The sequence below is a fragment of the Caloenas nicobarica genome, chromosome 3, assembly GCF_036013445.1.
Source record: "Caloenas nicobarica isolate bCalNic1 chromosome 3, bCalNic1.hap1, whole genome shotgun sequence".
Lineage (NCBI taxonomy): Eukaryota > Metazoa > Chordata > Aves > Columbiformes > Columbidae > Caloenas > Caloenas nicobarica.
This window is the reverse complement of record NC_088247.1, coordinates 67,462,377-67,489,585: the sequence shown is the minus strand read 5'-3', so window position 1 is coordinate 67,489,585 and position 27,209 is coordinate 67,462,377. Positions and strand designations below refer to the sequence as shown.

Genomic DNA, 27,209 nt, shown 5'->3' with positions numbered 1-27,209 from the left:
TTGCATTCAGTTTTTCTCCCAACACTTTTCTAGCCTGCATACTCCTACCAGGGCTCAGTACTATACTTGCCTGGTGGCACAGCTCCTCCCACTGTCTGTGCAGAAGCTCTATGCGCTCACTGAGGATTGAGAGATCATCTGCGCTGATATATACAGACAGGGTTTCCTTCAGCAGAGAGAGGTGAGCAAGGTCATCTGTCCATCCTTCAACAGCATTCTCTAATTCCTTAAAAGAAGTGCACAAGGAAAAAGGACCAGTTTGCAAACAAATAAAAATGTGAATGTGTTGATGAAGCATGAAGACGAGCATTGTTATACCACTGAATTAAAGTCATATCTCAGCAGACTCACCATTTCAAGTGGACTGTTTCAGCCTCATTTAAAAGAAAAAGAAAATACCAACCCCCTGTGTACCAATATTTTCAGAGTTGTGCATGAGGTAACTCCCCAATAGAGAATGATACATCAGCTTTGTATTAATGTATTAGTTTGTGACTACTTCTTACTATTCAAAACTCTCTAAAGTTTAAAGGAATTGGAGAATTCCAAGATTTGGTTTGGACTCCTCTGTATTGAAAATATTTTCAAGTTGTAACCCATTTCTAAACTGCAAAGACTATAGCATAAAGGTGTTGTCTAAGACCCCTTACAGTAATGTCACCTCAGATAAAAAGCACTAATACAACTCTTTAGATACCATGAGTTTAAATTTGAATCTAGAATTTCTATAAGAAAAACACACCGGTGTTTAGCACTTCTACAGTTCTTTTCAGACCCTGTTCTGATCTCACTTTGATCAGATCTATATTTACGCTGCAGGATAGTGAGATCACTCGAGTATTATGCTGTCCAAATGTTACAGGGATAGTTTCTTGTCACGGGGGTGGCAACTAGTTTGCACTGTCAGTAATATCAAGTCTATTAACAATGGAAGAGGTTACTGCAGAAGCGAATACAAAGATGAGACAACAGTCGACAGAGAACAAGTACTTCACCTTGCAACGAATCTGCTCTGCATGCAGCTCATCATGGTGTTCTGGCAAAGGCTGAGAAAGCTTTTTTTTGAATGATCTTAGCTTCTCCAGAGAGTCTCCAATGCCCTTCTCAGATTTTTCCCAGTCCTGAAGGCAGAATGTTTATTAGACTTCAATTCAGATATGGATTACACTTATGCCTGTTCATTTGCCTAATTAACCACTAAACAGTGAAAACTTTTTTTTTGTAGTAATAACATGCCCTGAAATTCCCCTCTTAATAATACTAATAGTCTCAGAACTTGAGTCATGTGTACAACTGTGTCAAATTTTTTCTGTGTACATCTCTGCTAGTAGAAATACACAAGCCAAAGCCTCCTGTTATTACGATGTTGTCTAGATCCAACTCTTTCCTTTCAGAAAAGCCTCTCCTTCCCAAATTATTTTTCACTTCCTTTCTTGAATACCTGTATTGAACATGCCACTATTCCTTGACAAAACTTCCGTTCAGGTGCATCAATCTCCAGAAAAAAAAAAAAGTTATTTGGGATACTGCAAATTCAGGTCACATTGAAGTACCTGCAGTATCTCCTCTAAATTATGATTCTAGCAGCTACACCCAGCATTAGTGTTTCTATACTTTCCAGAATGTTAAATGTGTCCATAAAATCAAACCATATCAAATGTCATGTGACAGTATGGTTCTAGCAGCATCACCTGCTTGTTAAAACCTATTAAAAAGGTACTTACAAAGAGATCTCTGATAAGCCAGTCAGCTCATAAAGAATGCCAATTGTGTCATATGAGAAAATAATGAACTTGTTTTTCTTGGTCTTCTGCTTCAAGATATTCTCCTTCTACCACTGCCTTTGTATGTCTCTCCTTCAGTTTTTTCCAACCTATGTCAGTATTTCATGATCATCTTAAGGATGGAGAATTACAAATAACTGGTCTTGGCTAGATAGATCTTGACATTGGCATGTAAAGGGAATAAGGCAGGTCTACTTTTCAACAAGCTATGTATAAAACCTAACCTGCATTGTGCAAAATTAAATACAATTTTTTTCTCTATGCTGAAAATAGGACTAGTAGGAATAGTCTTTTTTGGCAGTGTTCTGGAAATATCCATTAAAAGATATCAACTCACATACAAGCCTACTGTGAAGTATTATTACTGCTAGTTTCAGAGGTGGTGAAATTAAATTATGAGCTCATGTAGCATATATGCAGTTCCTGTACTTGCGCTTATCCCTTGAGAATGCTTTTCTTCAACAGGATTCATCGCGAGAAACCATGGTCTTCCTGAAGAAGTACAGAAGAAATCACACGCTTACTTTCAGTAGTAAAGCAAGCTGCTTCTTTTGTTGCTCCAGTTGCGTGCTAGCTTTCTTCCAGCGCTCCTGAATTTCGGTGAGCTCTGCCTGCAGGGCTGCCTCAGCTCCACTGTCAGCAGAGAGCAGCAGTTGCTTCCCAGCTTCCACGGTGAGGATATAACTTCCTTGCTGCCTTAGGAGCACTTTCTCTTTAAGCTGAAAACATTAACAGCTTTCTGTCAGCTTTGTCTTTTTAATTACCATTAGCAATTCATTATAACCTTTTCACAACCATTTACTGCAGCAGACCTTTAGAAAATTTCTCCAAGGAGATAAAGACATGAAAGGCTTCTCTCTCCCCATTAATATCAGTATCTCAATTGGTCTTAAAGATTAATAGTTCCTCTAGAACCTATTATGCCCCTAAGCTTTATGATTATGTGGATCTTCCAGACAAAAAGCCTGAAGACACCAAGCTGCTACACAGATACTGCCAACCTCACGTGAAAATGGACACTTAAGATGTCCTTTTTTGTCAGCTGGAGTACATCCCTCAAATAGGATATCTTGGCTTTTTTTCAAGACCATTTCAGTATGACATTAGCTATAAAGGAAAAAACAGAAGTAAATAAGGCTCAAGAGAGAGAGCCCAGTAAGTTCTCCATTGCATGTTTTTTAGGAACTCCACCTTTGGTTCCATCACACTGCTGCTTCTGACGCTATGCCAGTTTTGAAGAAGAACTAACATCCAATATTGCCCTCTGCAAAGCAGATAGTCTGAATCTAATACATTTTAAAGAATGTTTTAAATGATGAAGTCTGTAAAAAAGGCAGGGATTTTTTCCTCTTTCTTCAAACACACTGGACATACCTGCACTTCATCCAGTAGGGCTCTGGCTTGCTGCAATGGGATCGGAACATTGCCCAGTCCACTCGCTGTCTGACAGGATATTTCCACCAGCCACTTGTGCAGCTTCTCTGCCATCTCCCTGTAGCGTTGCCACTGGTGAATCTGGCTGTCAATGATACCCCTCCTCTGTTGTGCGCGGCGAATTACTCCTTGCCATTGATTACTTAGAAGGGTCAGTTTCAGATTAAATTCATCCCTATTATAAATAGATAAATAAATAAAAATACATGGTAACTGTCATACTTGGATCTGTTTGTTTAATGAAATAAACTGAAGGGAAAGGGAAGATCTTTTCTGGCTGCCAATTAATAAACACTAGGAAAAAGCACTTCATACTTCATGTACCAGGAGAACCAAAAGGCTCCATTTCTTAAGACCTTAAAAAGCCCAAACATTTAACACAAAAAAACCCTTCTACCTTCTCCCCAGAAATATTAAAAGAAAATCCACAGGTTTTACCAGTTTGGATTAGCCAAATTCATAGTAAATCTTGGAGATTTCACAATTCACCCTCAGATTTACTACTGAGCTCAAAGTAGGCATAAGATAAACACAGCATTGACAAAATTCTCACACCCCAATAAACAGTTCATCTTATATTAGGACCATGACACCCTTAGCAAAGTCAAAGGATATGCTCAACTGTGAAGACACTGATGTTTCACTGATTTTCATCCATTTCACCACAAGTGTCTCAAATGAAATCTCTGACAGCAATGAATTCCTATTCCACCACATTTAGGCTGTATTCTACCTCTTGGTAGAGGTAAATCCCCAGTTGGCATAAGTCAAGTGTAACTCACTAAATCTGTCCCTGCAGGGTCCTTTGGTGAAAGTATTATTTTGAAAGCACATGAAGATAGACATACTTGTAATGTGCTTGATGACCCAAGACAAATTTTTGTCAGAGAAGCAGCTTCAAGGCTATTGTATTCACAAATGCATTCACATATTCACACTTCCCATAGCATCCTAAAGAACACTGTCTTATTTAAGAACTGGCTAATTAATAGCTTAACCACTGTGACAACAACTTGTACCTCAGAAGAGCATGATCTGAACACTGACATAGGTTACCTTCTCTGTTTGGAAGTCCCCCACTAGTTTAAGTATCACTTCATATAACCAGCAGCAGCAATGACACAAGAATGTCTACCTGTCATCCACCTGTCCTTGTTCTAGGAGGTGCTGCCCATCCGAGATAATTGAATGCAAAATCTGCTGGCGGCTGAACATCTCTGCCTGGAATAGCTGTTGTACAGGAGACAAGGGTGTTAAAACAAGATCTTACATTTTAATTCTATCTGTTACGCACTGGTAAAAAGGAATTTTCATGTATTTAGACTCACTTCAAATGAATTCAATAGGAGATTTGTCACGAACTTAGAGTCACATTTAAAAATCTCACTGTTGGAGTTACTTGCTGCTTCTCGTAATTACTATTAGTTCCTTGAGATTAAACAAACAAAAAACCCCAACCCCCAAACTATTAAAAAGCTAAATAACAAACACGAGCTAGGTTTTATGTGTCTGAATACACTTGTGTGATTGGCACTATAATCTACAACACAGTCCAGATAGCATATTTATTGCATGGACAGCAAGGGTATTTTTTATTTTCTTTCCTGTTTAAGAATATTATAGTCCTTTGCCTTGTTAAATTGAATTTATACTACTTAAGCAAAGATGACTTAAATATATACTAAAATTTATTTTTAAAAACATCTTTTATTAGTAGACCATATCTCTAGATAATGCTATTCAGGAATGTTATAATGTTGACAAAAGTACACCCAGGCATCAGCTCAGGACTGAACTCAGTCCATGTTCAAAAAGCTTTCAAAAAGATTAAAAGAGAAAGTATACTGGTATGAAGCTCGACATTTTTTTTTTTTAATTGACAGTGTTCACAGTTGACAGAAGTTCACCCTCGCCTGAACTAAGAGCCACTGTTCCCCAAATTCAGATTACACCCCTGTTATATGGCTTCCCATCAGCTCAAATTGTGATGTACCATTCCTTGCATCTGCAACTGGCAGCAAAATACCCACTGGCGCCTGCACAATTAAATCCCTAAAGCACTTTGTATATAGTTTAGGACTTCTAGATGAGGGATTAATTTTTAAAATTGAGATTTTGCCTCTCTGAATCATGGAGTTAATTTTGAAAATGTTACCCAGGTCATAAATTTTCCCATACAAAGAAACAGTGTTGTCTAATTTCTTTGCAGAAGTATTCAGAAGTGTTCTTTGAATACCTTGGCTCTTACAAATGACTGAGCCTGAACCAGGGGGAAAATAATAGATCTATTATCTCATGAAACAAACCACAATACTGTGGTGTTGAGAATTTCAGAAAGCTGAGCAAGAAGACAGAAATTCTCCTTCCTGTCACATCTATTTCTGTCAAGTTAGAAGCATAGATGAAACACAGGAGGCAACAACATCTACCAGCATTGTTGACAGATTGAAACTAAACAGAATACGAATGTTTAAAAAAATGACCAAACCCCAACAAAACCAACCCTCCAAAAGTGACCATCTTAATAAATTTTTAAGAGGACAGGTGAAACAAAGGCTTATCAAGTATGAAGAACTCTGCTTAAAATGGAAGTATTCAAGCCCTGCCCAAAAGCAGAGACATTTCTGTCAACATCCACTTGCTCTCTGCATGTACACTAACTGTCTCTTTATATAAGAGGGATACTCCATTATGTGGGACCACTTGCCACCCCAATTTCTTCTCATATGTAGATCACTATGAATCACAGAAGTAGGAATTCGAAGGAGGAAGAAAGGAGGGGCTGGTGTTGGAATGCGCAATACCAGCACATTGGAAAAAAATTCAGTAATTGAGTTGGCAAGGAACTTCGCCTTCCCCTGCCAGCACTTCCTCAGATGCTTGTCTCAGTGCATTCCCACTGTGCAGGAGTCCCAAGCAATGCACCAGGCTTGCAAAGGGACAACTGGAGAACTGCACATGAATGACTACGTGATTGTCCTGACAGACATTTCTGATGCAAATGCCAGTGTTAGGGCATTATATTTGAAAAAAGCATCACCTCCACCTTGGTGGTTTGTACATTTCAGTGGGAAGTTATTTCTAAATAAGGCCACTGAGGTAGCTGGGCTGCTCTTTGAATAAACACCAGCAAAGTTATGTGTCAGCACTGGCAAGCTGATAACAGAGCTGGAGGCATTTCAGTATCCATTCTGGGAATAAGTGTGGAAACAGAATATTTTCTTACTATCTTCAAAAATACAAAGTAAAACAATCTGGAAATGTATCTCAAGAAGTTTAGATTTGACCCTTTCAGCTATGAGGAATGGAAAGAAAATTCTTCACTAATATCAGGAAGCACTGCAAAGAATATTGAGTACTGAGTATGTTTATATAACCTAAAATGCCAAAAAGCTTTAGGAAAAAAAAAATATTCAGTTTACCACGTTTTCTTAGGATGAACTGTAGTATTTAGAAAATCAGATATTAATTCTCTAAATCCTGAGAGATGCCTTTATAATTGTAATACAAAAAGCTTTGACAGAGTGCCTGAGTAACACGTATATAAGCTACCTTCCCAGATCAAGTTTTCAGGAGAGAATTAAGGTGGGATATCAAGACAATTGAATGTAAGAAGATTGCTGTTAACCCCTTTCAAAAAATTATAACTATGAGGGGACACAGCAACAGCAGGGAATTGTCCACTTAGTAATGATTTCTAGACATTCAAATTTCAAAGAGCTGAGATGTCTCAACTTACAAAGACACTCTGTCCAGTTATTTCTGGCAGCACCGAGAGGAAATGAAATGGATGACATTCGTGAAAGCAAAGGCAGTTAAATGCTAAAGCAAATGTATGCTAAAGCAGGCAAAAATGGTTGTGAATTAGTTTCTTCTATCAGATATTCACCCAAACACTCTGCTGTGAGATACAAGGCAAGAGTGGGGGGGCAGGGGGAGGACATGACTCTCTCTATGATCTGGCCTGAGTCTATGGGTCAGCTGAAAATGTTGTGGGAACTGAAACTACTTGGGCCACATGGGAGCTTTGGTATGAAAATGTACTTGTCTTACTTGATCTTTACCAGGTTTCTTGGCAGTAACAATATGGGTGGAGAAAAAAATTGCAGTACTTGACTTCACTGAACAATCATAAAGGCATGCTCTAGTAAAAACTCTGAATCAGCTTTTCCCTGCAGCAAAAGCTGGGCTAGTTCTTGGTTTGTTGCAAACAGACAAATGACTCCAGCGCACAGCTCAGATCAAATCAGTCTGTTCTCCACAGCAATGTTACCAAATTGAAGCTCCATGATGAGTTACATAACTCAGCACTTGACAGAAAAGTCATCCTTTAACATGCTATTCAGATGCTTTGTATGTTGGCAATTTAATAACAAATAATCAGAATAAACTGAAAGAATGAAGATTTTCTCCAGTTAGGACTGAAGACAAAGGGTGAAATTGCATGAGGATAGTTAGGTTATACAGGAATATCAATAACAACTATGATTTCCTTGGTGCAAACCAGTCCGCAGTAGATTAAATATAGGCGAGAAGCACTCATAGGCATACTGATACATTATACACAAATGCACACTCAAGTCCTCCTCCAAAGTGGGTATTAGTGATTCATTTGCATGCTTCTTTTTTTAAGATATTCTCAGATCATGTTAGGCAAACATGCATTCCTTTTATGTATAAATAGTATGTCTTGCAGTTATGTATAAATACACACGATAACTTGCCTCATGTGCCCTCTGTTGCTCTAAAAGGCTCTGGTAGTTTCCTGAAATCTCTGCTGCCAACTTCTGCTCAGTCTGAACTAATAAATCCATCCAAGTTTCACATTTCTCCAAGAAGGTCTGCTGCTGCAGCAAGAAAGACTGCAGCTTACTGAAAGAAAAAAAGATGGATTCAGGTAAGGTCTCCTCCTCTCGCACACTGCGTTAAGAGCATCTTGCAATAACTTTTCCAGCAGAAATCCAAATCAGATGGTATTGCTTTTCCCACTCAGCTGCCTCATTCAATTTATTGAGTCAACACTTCGAAAAGTAGCGGTTTCCCTCATTTCCAATTCTGTTAATTTGTGGCAAAACCAACATCTGGGCTCACTGGCTTCACTCTTTACTTATAAAAGTACACCAAAGGAAAGGAGCTTAATGAAATATCTGTAACATTTTTTATGCTCTGCAAAAGGTGTAATTTCTAGCTGTTGTAATCTAAAAAAACACTATACAATGATCTTTAAACATCTCCACCTGAATCTCTCTGTAGTCTGAGATGAGATCAGAGACCAATGTCTGTTCAGGTTCTGCATCCTTTTGATTTCTTTGTCATTCAGAGGAAGCCTGTAACCCAGCTCGTTAAGACGGTCCAAATCTGGGGTCATGCTGCTGAACTTCAACATCTGACTCTGCAAGAGACAACGAAAGTGATAACTAGGAAGTTGGGTAATTACACTATTTTCGACTGTGAAATTATGAACCAGCACTCAGTTAAATCTGGAACGGCCTTGGTTGCCACCAAGTGGCAATCACTCCCTATGCCAGGGAAGGATTGCATTTCCAATTTTCAGCCTCTGGTCCCAGTTCAGGAGACTTTGGCTCATGTTTAAATGTGCTCAGAGAAGTAAACTCAAATGGCATTGAAGTATTTTTCTGAATTGGGGATTTACTACTTAGAGCTGCAAATGTAGGCAACTGTTTGAAGCCATACGTTTATATTATCAAAAAAGTGAGCCTTTTTCCTTGTTTCCTAGCCTGAATGCTAGTTTGGCAAATTCCCATTGAACTTATTAAACTCTTTATTTTTAGATTTTTACTTTTGCAATACAGAAATATCCAATTCATTACATTAGGAAAATGTCCTATTTTTAAGCATGTCCAAAGTGGAATTTTGTGCACAGTTAATCCTGAGAGAGAAATAGTGGAAGATAAAAATGACAAAACTAGCCTAGATTGCAAAGTTCATCAACTTCTTGTCAGGGCCTCTGAGAGAAAAGAAGGGGAAAAAAAAAAGCCCCCCTGCAAAGAGTGATAGAGCTCAAATGGATATCATATGGTACATAGTATAAATATTTCTTCAGTATATCAAGATATACAAAATAAATAGATGACTTCATCCCTAAACTAAATATCACTAAGACAGGAATCGCATAAATTAAAAAAAAATCTAGAGTAAAAAAGGTGAAGGCAATCTCCAAACACTACTAAAATTTCCATTCCCATTTTGATTTGATATTAATTTTATTCTAAACAGTTTGCCTTTCCTTTTCTTCTTTATTCAGGTGCAAAGCAACATGGATAGTAACTCCTTTACTGCCATCAAACTTCTAAATTCTCAGTCTTACACTTTGCATGCATGACAGTCCTTTAATACATACAGAATGCATTTATGGTATCTGTGCATACCCTGTACTACAAATAGCCAGGCTATCACTAAAACAACAACAAAAAAACCAACCACCAAAAAACCACCCAAATTACACTTTCTGCATTTAGTAATCACCTTGAGTTCCTCCATCCTACTCTGTATTTCTGAGAGGTCAGATGAATGACTAGGATCTTGTCCTTTCAAGATTTCTTCTGCTTCTGTTATCCAGGCCTCAAGGACTTGCAGGTTCTTGGCAAAGGTTTGATAATCCAGCACTCCAGCCTTGAATATAAAAGGACCCACAGTTTAAGAACTTCAGCCACAGAGCATCCATATTGACATTACACTCTGGTTTATTCTTGTTATAGATTTGCAAACAGCTATGTAGGCTAAGAGCAATTGTAACTGCTGCTTTGCTGTTTGCTTGTTTTGGTTTGCTTTGTTTTCTTTTGTTTTTGTTTTTATTTTTTTTCTTTTTTTTTCTTTTTAGGTTAGAACACAAGATTTTGATCATAGTAAAAAGGCAACACTTCAACGAAGTGCATAAATATCTCCTTGCCTTGAAATAGACAACCTTCTCTAGCTTCCTTTTACAAAACTGACTCCTCTGCTTAATTTATTGTCATCAGAAAGAACCAAGAGTTGCTATTATTGCAATCTGAAATGGTGTCTACGCTGGACTCGAGCGTATTTTCTACTTTCAGCTTTGGCTTCAAAGGAAGCCTAAGAAATGTCGTTGAACAGGTAACAGCACTGTCTTTTCCCACGCAGTTTGAGCTAATCTGTGTGTTTTTAGGTACCACAGGATGATCAGATCAAGGACTGAAATGACCCTCTGCATACCTGAAGTACAGCCTGTTGCTTGCGGAGAGCCTGCTCTAGGGTTGACAGATTCTGGCTCAGGGAAAGCTGATCAGACTGTATAGCTGCGGCTGCTGAAGCCTCCACCTGGCTTTTTAGTTCCTCTCCCAGTTCTTGAAGAACAACCAGTGACTCCTGTGCTGTCTTCAAATCCGTGAGTACATCCTGTGGCAACAAATTGAATAAATGTATGAATAGTTAACCTGACACTCTGCTGATGTCATCCTCCTCTGATTCAAAGGAGGAATGAAATGAATGAATTCCCCCACTGTACAAAAAGCTTATATTTACTACTGTATTTCAATGCCAAAGTGTCCGCTCATACCCTGTAAGCAAACTAAATGATGTGCAGCAGAATAAAAAATACGTTGAAGTACCTGTGCACAGAGCAACAAGAAGAAATGACTGCTCAGCTATCTTTGAGCAAGTCCAAGTTACTCAGGAGGCAATACTTGTTGAAACAAACACTTTGAATCTACTGACATACTGGTCTTAAGCAGCGGCAGCCCTCACTGTGGATTGACTCACGAGACATCTCTTTTTTTCTGCTATAAATTACCGGGGGGATGAAAAAAATCACTTTTATAAATGGCCTGACATAATGGCTAAAGTATGGGACATCAGAACATAAAGAAATTATTCAGACTGAAAAATTTGAATAGCCAGTCCAGATGACTATGGCAGCAAATGCTCAAAAAGTTCATTAAAGTGTTTATTTCTGTCCTTGCAACTGTTATTCTTACACTAAGACAATTAACATTTGATTTTTTGTTGTCAACAACAGTTAACATTAACTTAAAGTCAAAAGCACCAAATTGTAACCACAGACAGGAGAGAAACTATCCTGCTGGTTTGAGATAGTCTTGAAAAAGGGAGAATCTCAAGGTTTCAGAGTGAATGAAGTCCTTCTATAAGGAAGGATAAAGAAATCCTCAGAATGTACACAGTCTCTCTTCATTCAGAAAAAGTGAGCAGCCTTGATTGGTGGCAACGTAGTCAAATGATGTTTCTTTCTATTACAAGGAACTCGATGGATTTGGTAGATATATTTTCCCAAGCAAGTATCCCTTCAATAAGCCGTGACTCAAGATCGAATGAAACGGTGTAATTTATCCACCTTCTCCAGAGAGCTGATTTCAGATAAAGGCTTCTGAAACAACTCCAAAACAAGTAATGGAGGGATCACATGAAAAGTCTGAGAAACCCATGAGATTTGGGTAGCAGATCTGTCGCTACTGAGCCTGACACACACGTCAGTAAAAAGAAATGTGTTTGCACGCAAGTTTCCAATACACCATGTATACAGTTTAGGAATGGAGAGCCTGTTGTGATTTTTAGCCCACAGTGCTGTGAAAAAGTGCAAAGCTTAACTGAACGTACATTGCAGTCTTGAATCCAAGTGGTAACTTCATCATCGGCAATGTCTTTGCTGGTAGCAGTCTTCAGGAGTTCATTGGTCTGGGCTTCCCGCTGATGGACTGTGGAAGAGCACTGTTGATAACAGTCCTTGTACCTCTGCCACAGCTGAAGGAGGCCCTTGCTGGCACGCAGCCGCTCTGCAATCTCCTGCAGAAGGTTGTTCCACCTGGTAAAGAGATTGGATGAATGATCAAAGCCTCTGAGTCCACAAGAACTACTCCTGCCCCTCTTTCTCTCTGCTGTTTCCCATCATCTTTTGGCTTTTAAGAAATTTGGTAATAATCAAGATCTAGACATTTGGGAAAAAAGAAAAACCCAAGAAATATGACAGGCTGTTCTGACCATCTTGGATGCTGTATATTAATGTTTGAGGGTCAGAGCTGCAGTGCACTTTTTGAAGTGAACCTCCTGCTATTTTCACTTAGCACACTTTGGTTCACTGCACAGAGCTTCCACAACCAACCATGAACTGCAGATTCCTGCAAGGGCCTAAGAGGGTCAAAACAGATGTAATCATGAAACTATTTCTTCTGCTGCGATTTCCTCCCAAACTCTGACAGAATATTTAAAGTCATAAAGCTCTGCATAACTCCTGTCTAAAATACTCCCACACCTATTAAACTCTTAATTTCCTATTATCCAATTAAATTCCTAATCCCCCTGTAAATTCCTGGCTCTAATGGCAACCAGAAACATGTACTTTCTCAAATGTGCTGGTATTTATCAAATTGCTTCATTATTTCCTCACTAAAGGAAATCACAACATTTTTCAATTATTATTATATGATAAAAACGGTGAAGTGAAAATTCCATCAGTCATAATCGAAGCTTAAATGTTACAGCACCTTTTTTTGAAATAGGGTGAATAATTCCCTCCCTCTGCTTCCAGATTCTAGGACAGGATAGACCACAGATCAAAATAAATTTGGCATGATTGTATTTTCAAGAAAATTCCCAACTTTCCACCAAACTAGTTTTTGCTTTTGGCTTCTGCCTTCCTGTAGCTTCTCTGAGTAAACGCTTACATTGGATCTGGCCTGAATTTCAATGTTGGGGAAGCTGTTTGCCAAGCTACTGGTGAAAGCTTAGACTTACTTGCCTATCAGGGACTTTCCTGCCCTTCCTACAACTCAGAATAGCAACCTGGAATCTGGAGAACCTAGTGCCTGCATAGCAAGCAAAATTTTCAGACAGGATTCTCGTATTTTAAGTGCAGTATTATTTTCCAGCACGGTACTTCTGAATCTTGGCTGGCAGCCACGCATGGGGCAAAGCTACTGACAGTAATGTCCAAATGCTTTGCTGGAGAAAATAATGTTCCATTTATTATTAGTAGTAAATGAGACAGTTCTGCTCCAGTTCCTGACAGAAGGAATAACCCTGCCCACCCCTCTAAGCCCTCCAACCTCAAAAAACATAAAATAATAAAATATATGTAAAAATAAAAACGATGGAAAACTGAGTCAATTGCTAAATGCAAATTTACCACTGAAAGTAAAGTTCAATACACAGACATTTTCTACCTCATATTAACTTCTTTCAAAGTGTTGGTAAGTGTTTCAGTCACTGGTGGGTGACATTCTTTCAACAATAGATTGGTCACAGAACCAAATTTCTGTAAGTTATTTTCTTGCTTTTCCAATTCTTCTTGTAGGCTCTAAAACAGATAGAATAATAAAAAGATATGTGAGGTATTACAATTGCACAATGTAGAAACATTTTGAAATAATATGTAGTAGTTACATCATACGGGTTATGAATGCAAAACTTGATTTCATGCTTGTTTGTATAAAGACTATTGTTAGATTCATGTCAAAAAATATCAAGGCATAGCAAAAAGTAAATTTTAACCGAATGTTTTTGCAAAATGTAAATGTCTTGTAAAAGAAATTATTCTAAACAAGTACTCTCACACAGAAGAAGTGCGTGCATGGGACTGCTACAGAAATGAAAACTTAGCTCATGAAATAATATAAATAACATTTTCCTGTTTAGAACGAGATCAAAAAAGTAGCAGCATAAAAAAGCTTTATTCTGAAAGTAATGTTCTTGCTCTTTCATTTATCAGTCTGAAGTACTGCCGGCAGAGAACATGTTCCTTTTTTTTTTTTTTAAACCTTAAATATTTTGTGCATATTATTACAGTTTGGACAGCCCAGAAAATCTCAACCTGATTAAACAGTATAGTCAAAATCTTCATAAGCAAAATAAGTCATTTTCTGTACCTGTTGTTTTACTGACTCCGCCTCTCTGACATGTAAAAAATGAAAACCTAGTAGAGTGGCTAGAAAGTCCACTAATGTATGCTCTTTAAATCTTGGTTTGCAAAGCACAGTTCATGCTTAGGGTATTTGATGTTAAATAAGTCTGGACTTCAAATCACACATCATACATAATAATAACGTGAATTTAAATTTGCTGGCAAATACTAAACACCAATTCTTGTTACTTTAAGCATCTGGAAATGTTGCATAATTTTTTTTTATTCCAATGACAACAACATTATTTGAATTACAGGTTACTCTGTGTAATAGAACAATAATTTTAATAATTTTTAATGCATTTAAATTAATTTATTTCAATTAATATTAACTTATAACAGAACTCTCATTGTATTTAATGCTTTTTTTTTTTTCAGTGGGAAATCACTTGAACATGTGAGTGTCTCAGCTTTTAGAACACTTTCTTTCATTTTCAATCCACTGCAATCACAGGGTGGGGCGGGCGAGTTTTAAAATGTGATCTCAACATGTAGCTCAGAAGCCTGATGAAGCAGAGCAAGAAACGTCACTTTTAATGGTCACTAGCGTGATATAAAAACTTTAAACAATTTGACAGTCTGGATCAAAATTTAAAGAGAACAGCACCAAAAATCTAAAAAGAAAGCAACTGTCACCATTTTATTTTTCTGCAAAATGCAAAATTAAATGGCTGTTTGATAATGTGTTCTCTTAATGTCATGTGATTTTAATGTGCCTGTGTGTCTATACTTCCATTTCTTATGAACCAAAATGTATAGTTGTCTGCATCCATGCAATGGAGGACAAAATTACTCCTTGAATCCATCCTTAGAATGTCAAGAGGCAGGGTACTCTTTTCACCTGAAGGTTATCAACTTGGACTTTCACAGCTTCCAAAGAACCAGTAAGAAGACAAAAACGGGACAAAGAATATCTGGCTTCTGTCAGGTAACTATTCAATTCTTCATAAGCCACTTTGTAAATGCTCCACTGATCAAGAACAGATTGCAACAGTATCTTCAGCTGGCTAACCTAGGAGGAGGTAGAAAAAGAAAAATGAAAAGCATGCAAGATATTTGGGGTTTGTTTAAACTATTTCCTTCCTTTTGATCTTTACTACTTGTTCTACATGTCTACTCTTAACCCTGTTGTAGAAATGAAGATTTTGCTGGGCTTACACTAGGTACAGCATAAAGTTCTGTTTGATTTGCAGGGACTGAGAAGATACCAAGTCCATTCTACTTTGGTCCAAAGCAGGATCAAGAGATATCGCTTAAGACTATGAAACACTTATCCCTAAAGCCGGCAAATCAGCCTATGAAAGCCAGCAGAAAAGGTAGGACTAACACACTGCATTCCTCCTGAGAAGGTGAACTGACGTTGATCAAGCTCTGGATAATGACAATGCTGATCTCTTCCTTATTCTGCGAGATGTGTGTGTTTGAAATGGTAGTTCCTTACAGATCATTTGGTACCTTTCCTGTAAACATCAGGAAGCATCTAAAAAGCTTCAAATACAAGGATTAAAAGCATCCTTGAAATAGGAAATTACTCATTTTATATGGAGTGTACACACAAACTTGGGGATGGATGGAAACAGTGACACAATTCAGAATCTCTTCCCTTACGATACAGAAGAAATCCACTAGCTGCAAACTTCTAACTCTTCCTTTCCTCCATGCCCTATTTCTGGAGCTACAATTTTTGCCCCTTGATGATTCTTTTACCATGTGATCCAAATTGGCCCAGGAATGGTTAATTTCTTGCAGTGTGTTCATAACGGCAGAAGAGACTTCTTCCTTCTTGTTCTGTATCAAAGAAAGACCACTCTGTTCTACATTTTCTACTTCTTTTTCTTTTGTTCTTATTGATTCTTCTAATTCCTGGAAAGAAAAAAAAACAGGTATGTGAGTATTTTTCTTTGTTTAATTGGCTAGATAATGCCTTGACATAGAAAACATGCCCATAAGCACCTTAGTTTAAAAAATAGGAAAGTCACACTTCCATACTCTGGCTTTTTATTCTCAAGAGAATCATAACTCATAAGCAATGTTATTTAATATTTTATGTTCCATTTAGAGCATAGTTGTTGGCCTTTAGTTTAAATAGAAGCATGTCCTCTATACTAAACTTCTGTGTAATCTTTTGCTTTCATGTAAGAGTCCAAAACTCATTAAAAATAGGGCTGCTTGAATACATGGGAAAATCACTGTGTGTCTTAGATTGTCCTAGAACACTGAGAGGGCTTTTTAATTAATCCAAAGCTGGCTCAAGCCTCTGGAAAAAAAGGAATTTTGCCACCCAAGGAAAAGGATGAAATGACTTCCTAGGGGAAGATGTCAATTTGCCATGTCTCCCCACATGAAGTGGAGTCTTTATTCCTTTGCCAGGCCCCAGCAAAGCCCCTTGCCTGAGGACAGCAAACCTTCCCTTTTTCTAGATGACAAGTTCACTGGAGTCCAGCCAAGGACAAGCAGCAAGAGACTGCAGGAATTTTCTTTATTGCCTCCTCCAAGTTGCATGCCATTGGGAAGCATTAACAAGCTTGACAGCATTTTGCTCTGCTCAGTGTTCCCACACACTAACACAAGAAAATGGGAGGAAAAATAAATGGTTGGCCTGAAAAAACAAGTGAAGAAAACAGGGCTGAGTACACAAGCACTGAGGCCATGACAACTTGTTAGTGGCTTGTTTTGCTGCTTCAGGCAAGTGCTGACTGTGTTGTTGACTTAAGACAACCCTGGATGAGTCATGGAAATGCTGATTCAAAGTTCGCCAGTTTTATCATGTTTTATCAATGTAACATTTCCTAGTCACCAAGCCTCTGATCTTCCTCATGCATTGATAGCATGCGAATGAAGTTAAAAACTGAAGGAGAGAGGACAAGAATGGTGAGCAACCATGAGCCATATAGCATGCTCCCATAAACTCATTCCTAGCCAGGAAACTACCTATATGATTTCATGGCATGGAGATCCAAGAAAGTCCTGCAATGCTCTGACTTGTATGGAAGCTGTGTAGCTTCAAATAGTGCAAACACTGAGTCTGAGAAAAGGGGGAAAGTGTGGCTTGTAGACTTCAGGCCAGCACAAATTTGTGTTTACCTGTTTGGACATTAAGTAGTCAGTGTGATATAGAAAGCAGACTGTAAGGTGAGAGCAATCTTGTAATACCTCTACATTAATTAGTACATCTTGTGATCTCAGGTCGTATTTTAATTTTCTGCAAGCCTTTCGACGGACCATCAGGAAAAGAAAACACCACAATAAAACTGTGGGCAAACTGAAAACCCCTGTTTTTTCAATAAATTAGTCTTTTGCTATGAATCCAGAAAACATCAAGTGAACCACTGCCATAACACACTTTACATTGTAGAGAGTGGGCAGAGTATTCAAAACCAAATTCTGACTAGTCTTACAAACACTTGCTATTAACAGAATTTATCCCTGCACACATACAACACACTTTTTTCTATATACATATATGTGAGAGCATTTTTGCTGTACTGTTTATTCTTAGCCTTTTATTCTGTATTATTTCACATTTCTTCAAACTTCTAGCCATGACCTTGTTCGAGACTACGGCTTTGTAGTAATACATTTTTTTACCAGCTGACAACAGAGCAAACACTTATTAGCTGTATATAGTAAATTTGACTTTCCAAAATGTGGATTTTAACATTAAAAAAGGCATCTAAGTTTGTGCAAGGTTGCTCCAAAATTCAGAATCTAAAACAGGGAAAAGTTTCAAACACCAAGAATAGCAAATATTTCTGGTTCTCTGTGAAAAGGGGTTTCTTATTCACAATTTTAAACTCATAACTGCATTGAAGACCTACTACTCTTTCTGATCTGCAATGGAAAAAAAATAATTGCCTTCACTTATTAATATGACACTAGAGAGCAACTAACATTGGTTAATAAATAAACTGCAGCTTTTGTATTAGTTGAACCGAATACCTGGGAGTGTCTGATACAGTTATTTCTTAAACGATTTGTTTCTCTGCTGATCAAAGTCTTGCCATTCATAACTGGCTCTCCAAGTGTATTTGCTAACTTCCCTGACCAAAAGGAACCATAAAGGTGATAAATCAGATTCAGCTTTGAACTCCAGCCAAGCACAGCGTGACGTGTATGTCAGGCTACACTAAATTACCCTTGCCTCAGTCATATGGGCTTATTGTGCTGAAACCATAAAGACACCTGAATTAAATCTAAGCACCGCAAAGCAGTTCGGAAACATAAGAAAAAACATATCTGGCCTAGCCAATTATTTGCCTTTACAGAAAACAAAGATGAGTTTAATACATTGGTGAATATAGACTAAATTCTCTTATGCATTTCATTTGAAAAGACTTTCAGCCGTTCTGTTTGTGAAGACTTAAAAGTGAGATCATTTTCATCCCATTCATTAAATGCGTACGCAATGACAGCCGCAGCAAGATAAACACACTTTCTTACTTCCTTTCAACGGGGTGAGAGCACCAAGATTTTGGGCAAACAATTGTCGTGACAGAGTTTAATTACACATTTGATCTGGTGTACAATTTATTATTTGGTTTCTGGTAGGGCAAAATACTTTTGAGCAAAAATTATCTGATGCCTGATACCAAGTGGAAGCCTTGTTTATAAATTCAGAAAAATCTGTTTTGCCTATACCCTATAAGTTTGAACTCTAGTCTTACAGCTACAGAAGCAAGCTCCTAACTATTTAAATATGTGCTATTCTGAGTAAGATGTTCAGAGTCAATTGTGATACTCTATTCACTTCTGTGTAGTTCTTGTATTAATTTCACATGAAAAACTGAGGTGGTTCTGAACTTATGTGCATTATATATAGCTGAGCTTTGCGTCATCCCATCTTTGTCCATCATAATCATGATTCTCCTTCAGTCTCCTGAATGCAAAAGGGAATCTAGCACTATTTCCTTCTCTGGATAGTTGAATATTTGAAAAAAAAATATTCCAAACACAATTTTAATAAAAACATAAAACCTTGTGGGATTCTGGCATTTTTCTTTGAATAGTTAGGTGGAATATATCAAGTGGAAAGGAATGGAATAAAAGGAGGAGCGAAGGAAAGGTCATGATAAGGCAGAAAAAACAAGTTTCCAACTAGTCAAGCATGGTGTTCATGACATCAAGTTCCATAAGACTGGCTGAACAGGAATGGGAACGTATTCCTTTAATGGCCTTCTAATTCCGTACACCTGGCATGCTTGAAAATGTCCATGCTTTAATGCACAATGCAAAAAGAATGATGACTTTGGTTGCTTTTAAACATCTTTGGGACATTATTGTTCCTTCCTCCTTTCTTATTGCTTGCACTTTAGGAATGAAATCTCTCCCTCACTGAAGCAAAGGGGAGCTCTGTCACTGACTTCACAGGTATGAAGATTTCACATGGCTTTATCGACTGCTGTTTCCAACTGTTGGAAAGAGAATATTATTTATAAGGAGACATTACCTGACAGTCTTTCAAAGCATTCTGTACTGAAGCCTGGTCTCCAATTTGCTGTTGCTGTTTCAGCTTTTTCTCTTGGGTTTCAAACCAAGTTTTTAGGCACTGCACGTTATTTTCATATTCTGTCCAGGACTCCTGCAGACCTTCCAATAGCTGGATCTGCCAAGAAATACGAGTATAAACATTCTCATACAATTAGATTTACTGTTGGGTCAGTTAAATAAATCAGTGAAGACCAATGCTGACCAGTGCCTTCTCAGAATTCAACACTTACAGAATTTAAAAATAGTATGTGCATTCAAATTTAAATATAGCTATTTGCAAAAGAGTTCATAATTAAAAAACATGCTTTATCAAGTAATAAGATAAAGCGATAACATATTAAAATATTATGACACACTGAAAGAAGCTAACACTTTAGCAGAACATTTCTGTGAAGTGGAATTCTTTTCAGAGGTCCAGGACCTCAGGATTTCCCAAATAAAACTAAGCACACAAATATACATTTTTTGTTCCTTACTTATAACTCTGGTAAAGCAGATGAAGATTTATATTACCTCCTTTGTCAACTGACTGCTTTAAAGTTACTTAGATTATTCTGATTGTTCTAGGTGTTATTTAACAGCTAATGAGATAGCACTTCTATTCTTAAAAAAAAAAAAAAATTAAAGCAGCAGCATTGCCATAAAAAGCATTCATATTACTTAAGACAAACTCCAGTCTAGGGAATGAGCCATCTTAATTAGCCGTAATCTTAATTAGAACTGGTTGAGGATGTGATTGTCAGCAGCAGCCTTGGCCACAGTGACAATGAGACAGCTGTGAGCAAAGTAAGGAAAGCAAGCAGCAGACTAAAGATCCTTAGAATAGCAGACTTTGGGTTTTCAGGTAAGCATAATCCCATGGAAAGCTGTACTGAAAGACAAAGGAGTCCAGGAAGCTGGTTGATCTTCAAGGACAGCTTCCTCAAGTCATAAAAATGACAAATCCACAGGAAGCAGATTGCAAAGAATGGGCCTAGAAACATGGCCTGGCCATGCAGGGCTGATGTTAGGAAAGGAGAATCTTGGCTGGAACTAACTAGTGAGGGAGAGAAGCCCTTCTGGTTACTCTTCACAAGTACATCAGCACCTAATGGGAAACCACAGAATAGTCTGAGGTACACAGTGTCTTCTTTGCTCTGATCTTACTGACAAGGTCTCCCCTCATGCTTCCCAGGTCTTCATGCCAACTAACAAATTTTGGCATACAGAATTACTACTCGTGGTAGAGGAGGAAAGAATTAGGGGCTGCTTAAGTAAGCTGGACATACAGAAGTCCACAGAGCCAAACAGGATGCATCCAAAGGTGTCAATATCACTTCAAGGCTGCTGCACGTTTAGAAGGTCATGATGGCTGGAGGAAGTTGCTGGTAACTGGAAAAAGGCTATACAGCAAATCCTGCTGAAAGCCATTCCCATGTGCATAAAGAACAAGTAGGAGGAACAAGCATAGTCTTATCAAGGGCAAATTGTGCCTGACTTAGCTGATTGCCTCTGCTGTTATAATATGACTGACCTGTGGACAAGTGAAGAGTAGTAGATGCTGTTTACCTTTGGATTTTGTAAGAGTTTTGTTATGGTACCAATAGGCCAGCAAAACTGAGGAGACATGGGCTGGATGGGAGATCTACAAATGAATGAACTGATCAGAGTCATCGGGCTTAAAGGCTAGCGCTAAATATTTCAATATCTATCTGGCAGCCATTTACAAGAGGCATCTTCAGGGTCAGTCCTGGGGTCAATATTGTTTGATACCTTCATTGATAAACTGAATGACATGGCGGACTGTGCTTTCAGCAGATTCATAGATGACACCAATTTGGGAGAAGCAGTTGATATGTTAGAGAGTAGGGCTGCCATTCAGAGAAAACTCAATGAGATGGAGGAACAGGCTTATCAATACTCATGAAATTCAAAAAAGACAAATGTAAAATCCTGCCCCTGGGACAAAATAACCTCATGCAAAAATACAGGCTGACAGCAGGCTGGATAGAAGAAAAGGACCAAGGGGCTATGGTGGGTAAAAACTTGAACAAAATAAATGAGCAGTGTGTATTTGTGCTGATGAAGACCAACTGCATCCTGTGTTAGATTACTGAGAGTGCACCCAGCAGGTAAAGCGAAGTGGCTCTTTACCTCTTCTTGACATTTGTGACCCATTTTGGGCCCTCCAGTGCACAGGAGAGATTGACAAACTGAGTGAATGGCCACCAAGGTCATTAGGGAGCTGGAGCACATGACCTATGAGGAGAGGCTGGCTTCATTCAACCTGGGGAAAAGGAGGCAAAGGAAGCATCTCACTGTGCTGTCCACTCCTTATGGGGAAGACAGACGTAGATTATTCTTGCAGATGAGCGGTAAAAGGAGAAGAGATAAAACTCACAAATTGCAAAAAGGGAAATTCTGACCAGGAACAAGAAAAAGACTTGTCCACTACAAGAGTGGTTAAGCATGGGAATGAGCTGCACAGAGAGCGTGTGGAATCTGTCCTTGGAGATTTTAAGAACTCAGCCAAGGAAGTCCCTGTGCAATCTGATCTAACGGTAAAGTGAGCTCTGTTTGAGCAGAAGGTTGGACTAGATGACCTGCAGAAGCTTCTAACCATTATAATCCTATAGTTCTATGTATTTTGAAAGTTCACTACAGAGCAGCTATTTTTTTTTCTTTACCTTTTCTGTTATCAGGCCTTGCAGGATCTGCCAACGTCTGTTCATTGCTCCGAGCTGTTCTGCAAAATCAGTTTTGTCGCTACGTTTACTTTCAACATCCTGGCTGCTAATTTGTAGCACTGATTGGTTCACAAAGTCCACCGTCAATTGTTTGCAATTTAAATCTATCTTGAAACCCTATTAGAAAAGAAGGCAGTAAACAATCCAAATCATAAGTACTGTAATTTCTCACCCTCCAGTGAAACAGAGGAAAATTGTTCACAAATTACAACTTTACCACAATTTTGCTAAAAGGATTTTTAGCAATTGAACAGCAATTAAAAACAGTGTTACTTTTCCTAACTATTGAGAAATAAAGCAGCAATACACTGTCTTTGGAATAAAGAATCTGCCTTCCACCCCACCCCTCCCTCCAAAATAAGGAAGTGTATCTGTAGACATATTGATATTGGTCTCAAGGATCAGATTTAAGAAAAACTGAGTACATATTACTTTTTTTCACTTTATTTAGTCTCAAATTTTTAATACAAAACCAAAGAATAATAGCAAGAAGTGGTTTTTCAGGAGACTAGTGAAGCAAATCTGACATTGACAAGAAAGCCACTGTGTGCAGATCTATTATGAGTGTGCTGCCAGCGTAGCTAAAGAAATGAAATTGCGTTACATCTATTTTCCTCAATAGTTATCTCAAGATGTAGTATCTTTCATTATTGCCTCAGATTCTGATCAAATTGTTCTTGATCTGTAAACCACTGGCCACCTTCAATTCAAGAACAGGCTACACTTTGGGGAGAAGGTGGTATTCTGCAGACAATTTATAAAACAACTTCCATAATTTGCAAAGTGCCTTGTGGTTTTAGAAGAAAGACAGATCTGATAAGGTTTAATCACATGCATATTGCTTTGGATTTACCTGGAAATTAAGGTTATATTCCTGTCATAACTAAACAGCAAAGTAATTTTGGCTTTCCACAGTATCAAGTATTAGCCAGTTCTAACTTGTGTACAATTCTAACCACTCTGCAATGTAAGTTGTTGTGGTTTGTTGCTGTTGCTGTTGTTTTTGTTTTGTTTTCCTTAAATAATTTTCCTTAATGGGGATAATTCAAAAGGGAAATCAATAACATTTCCACTCAGCACCTTGTACTTCCGGACATAATCCTGAATGACTTGCTGTCCTACTACATTTTTTATATTCTCTTCGTCCTGCTGAATGACATTTTCCATCAGGGAAATCCAACTCATAACTTCAGTGATAGCATGGCGAGAAGGAATTTTGTCCATCTGAAGCTGTAGAGAGAACACTTTTAATATGCTTGTTGTGAAGAAAATGGCTAAGAATTTCTTGCTTTGCATTACCATAGTACACTTCCTTTACGTGGTCTTATTATCATGTTATTCTACAACCCTAACATCACTGAAGTTTATAAAATGAAAAGAAGTAAAAAAAAATAGTAGGAGACACATTCTATAACTACATGCGTTCTAATAAGAAAATATATTAAAGGCTTCTTATTTCCGTTCTTTATTGTACAAAGAAACTGGAGAAACTCAACAATTCCATTTCTGACTTTTTAAAGGTTCTGCATTCTCATTCCATAATCATGTATTGATTTTAAGCTACACTTTTTGTGTCCTTGTAAACAGCTGATGAATAGGCATACCAATGTGTTGAAAAAACCCTCACCTGTTTTCCAGTTAAAATTTAACAAATGTAACTGTGAAAGTCTGAAATTAACATCAATTGGTGTGAGACAGTATGGGTAGACAGGATTTGTACATAAGTATAAGCTTTCCCACATTAAACCAGGAAAAACATTGTTCCTATCTTGCCTCACATGGATAAATTGGGGAGTAGAGCAGCTATTTCTTGAAAGCAGTGCCAACCTTATGGTCTGAATTTTATGGAATATGAAAGGCCAGCACTGGCCTTCCTCACCTGGTGCAATTTCTCTTGTACTGCTGGGATTTGTGTGAGCAGTTCTGTCCACTGACTGTCAATGTGGGACAATCCTGCACGCAATGCTGCTGTATCCACCTTCTTCAGCCTGAGGAGCTGGTTCCCAATACTCAGAACAGAAGATTTCTGTGACGATTTAGCATCCACTTCTTTTGAAAACTCCTGTAAGCAGAACAATTTTTGTGGAAATAATCAGATACTTGTTTATTGTACTTAAAGCTTTACCTCAGAAGCAGATATTTTTTTTTTTTGGTATAGTCACTACTTCAACAATGAGAAAAGGTGTAACCGTATGTCTGCTCAATTATTTATTTGTCTTTGGTGTCCTAGGTCCATGAACGACTTACCAAAAAGGAGTTCAGTTGGTCTCGGACTGTTTCCAGTTCCTGAGGAACTGTCAAAGATTGCTGGCTCCAAATCTCAAGTCGCTCCTTTGCAGATTGTAACCAATGTGTCAGTTCATTTGATTCACTCTGATACCTGTAAAGATGTTCAAAGAAATCTAAAAGAGTCATCATCACGTCTTGCCTCCAACTGAGCACTTTCCTCTCCATGTGTTAGAGTAAGATACTGTATGCCAGATTTAAAATAAAAATAATTCCTTTCCTTTATCAAATTGCAGAAAAGAAACATGATTCAATTTTAAAGACAGGCATGGTATCAGGAAGATCTTATTTTAGCCATTACACCTACAATTCCTAAGAGTGTCTTCATTTTGCCTCTTAGGAAAAACTAAGTTTAATGAAGGACTAGTAACTAGGTTACAAATCTGCTTGGGCAATCTGTAACAGCACCCCACCCCACCCACATAAACAGATTTTGCTTTCCATTAGAAGGCACAATCTTCCCAAAGCTTTACTACAAGACACCTCAGAGCAGATTCTTTTTTTGTTTTAAGAAACTATTTCCATATCATTTAATATGATAAGCAACTAGTGAGATGCCAGAATAAATGTGTCTCCACATGATCTTCATACATAGAAACTCTTGTGAGCCAACAAGCCAGCCATATTATGAATGGACAAAGCTTGTGTATCACTTAGAGAACTCATTTCAAAAGTAGCATATGAACATTAGTAAAGGCAGCTCAATGCTCCCCTCCATATATGCAATGACACAGGCCCACAAGAACTCAGCAGTGGCAATGTCCCTACCAGAACGTGCTGAGGCTACTCAAGTTACCTAGCAAAGTACACACCCTTACTCATCAGCCTGTATTCACATGGGGCCTCTAACTCAATCATCTAAATAAGGTATCTTCTGATGTCCTCCCACCAGATGTTATATGGTACATGTTTTATTGCAAATGAGAGAGTATGATAGTAATTCTATGGAAACAAAGCAGGATAGCGTAGAGTAGTCAAACTATCACATACATCTCAAAGTACTTTCTTTTAAATGTCGAATCTAATAGTTTCAGGTTCAGAATGACTTTGACCTGAACAACACGGGTGAAGAACTTTATACTGTCCATTACATCACCATTACCTTGTCCAGTGCTTCAGTATTGTCTCCAGCCTGTGAAGCTCCTTGGTAACCTTGCTGGTATTATTTAACCAGCGTTCTCCTAGTTGGTTTAGTTGACTTTCAAGATCTGAGCAGCTGACAGAAAAAAGGAGCCTTTTCCCATCATCCAGCACTTGGTATAATTTAGGTTGGTATTCAGTCAGGTTAGATCGCAGATGCTGTAATGACAGAAGAGATGGTTAGATAGTGCTGCAAGTCTCTGCTACCACACTTTCTCAACTTTTTTTTTTTAGTTTATTGCATTTTGTAGCATATCTAATGTCACCAGGGCACATCACATTTTTCCTCTCTGCTCCAGCTCAAGAACTCCCTGAGAACCATCATGCAGGTAACTTGCTCAAAATCTGAACCTGCTGCCAAAAAACCCCTCCCTTCAATACATCTATTGACACCTCCTTATGACTAACTCCTCCTTGGTGTAGATATTTTACACTTGAAAAGAATAATTTCGAAAGAATCTCTGTGGAGCAACACCATTTCTGAGATAAATCGATTAAAATGACAGAATTTAGTCTGCCATCTGCTGAAAACTCTACTGCAATGAAAGTTAAAGGTGTCCAACATTAACTTATTAACAGTGGCCACTCTTCGGCCCTTTCAATGCCTATCTTCAGTTTTCTGGTCATTTAACTCTTCTTTTACTGATTTCCCCTCTTGGCTACAAACGAGAAGATCACCCACCCATCCAAATCCCTGAACACAGAATCCAATTGTTATCGTACAGTAAAGCAAAAAAGGTACTGAAAAAGGAAAGACTGTTAATACTCATACCCTGAATCTAGCCTGCAGTAGAAACAGATTTCATTTAAATGGTGACTTGTGGATGTATAAAGAATTTGTATATGTAGGCAAACATACCTGCCAAATTCCACTATCATTACACAAATAGGACAAATTTTCAAAACATCTGTGTATTTCAGTAAGCTTGAGCACAAAATGTATATGCATTCCTATTTTTCAGTTCTGCTGAAACTAATCTGAAGATGAAGTGCACAAAACTACCAGTGTCATGGTGAGAACACAAACTTTTTATCACTGTTCTTATTTTCTTTCACATAAATAGAGCTCTAATAAGTTTAACAAAATTTTATGTTTATATATGTGTGTGTGTCTGTGTGTACTTATGTATAACATATATACACAAATTAATGTATAACTCCTAGAGAGTAGTATAAAAAAATTCTAAGATTTTAATAAATTAATTATGATGGATTTTTAACATAAATGTGGACATAGGAAGAGAAAAAAAAGAGTACTGAAAGTTAAGCTATAGCAGAGTCTGAGTATCTGAATTGGAATAGCCTAATTTACATAACTGACAAGAGAAACAAAAGAGGATAATGAATTTAGGGCTAGGACCAACACAAACAATGCCTAGCAGTAAACAAAATCAAAATAAAGCCTACACACAATACATTGCTTAAGTTCTCATACCATTGCAAAAGCAGAAAGTTGCCTGA

General features: G+C 37.9%; 1 protein-coding gene across 2 annotated transcripts in view; it reads right to left on the bottom strand.

The window, feature by feature from the left end:
- Positions 1-27,209, bottom strand: part of SYNE1 (spectrin repeat containing nuclear envelope protein 1) — a 295,209-nt gene that overhangs the window by 42,409 nt on the left and 225,591 nt on the right. For both annotated transcript variants that reach the window (XM_065632672.1, XM_065632669.1), the window contains 19 exons: positions 25,711-25,907; positions 24,570-24,702; positions 24,202-24,384; positions 23,403-23,552; positions 22,263-22,439; positions 19,556-19,711; positions 15,817-15,972; positions 14,951-15,121; positions 13,373-13,506; positions 11,811-12,015; positions 10,413-10,595; positions 9,705-9,851; positions 8,456-8,610; positions 7,943-8,090; positions 4,354-4,448; positions 3,159-3,393; positions 2,309-2,503; positions 996-1,121; positions 71-226 (listed from right to left, as the gene is read on the bottom strand). In XM_065632672.1, coding sequence (XP_065488744.1) covers positions 71-226; positions 996-1,121; positions 2,309-2,503; positions 3,159-3,393; positions 4,354-4,448; positions 7,943-8,090; positions 8,456-8,610; positions 9,705-9,851; positions 10,413-10,595; positions 11,811-12,015; positions 13,373-13,506; positions 14,951-15,121; positions 15,817-15,972; positions 19,556-19,711; positions 22,263-22,439; positions 23,403-23,552; positions 24,202-24,384; positions 24,570-24,702; positions 25,711-25,907 — 3,102 coding nt within the window. The remainder of the gene's footprint in view (positions 1-70; positions 227-995; positions 1,122-2,308; positions 2,504-3,158; positions 3,394-4,353; positions 4,449-7,942; positions 8,091-8,455; positions 8,611-9,704; positions 9,852-10,412; positions 10,596-11,810; positions 12,016-13,372; positions 13,507-14,950; positions 15,122-15,816; positions 15,973-19,555; positions 19,712-22,262; positions 22,440-23,402; positions 23,553-24,201; positions 24,385-24,569; positions 24,703-25,710; positions 25,908-27,209) is intronic.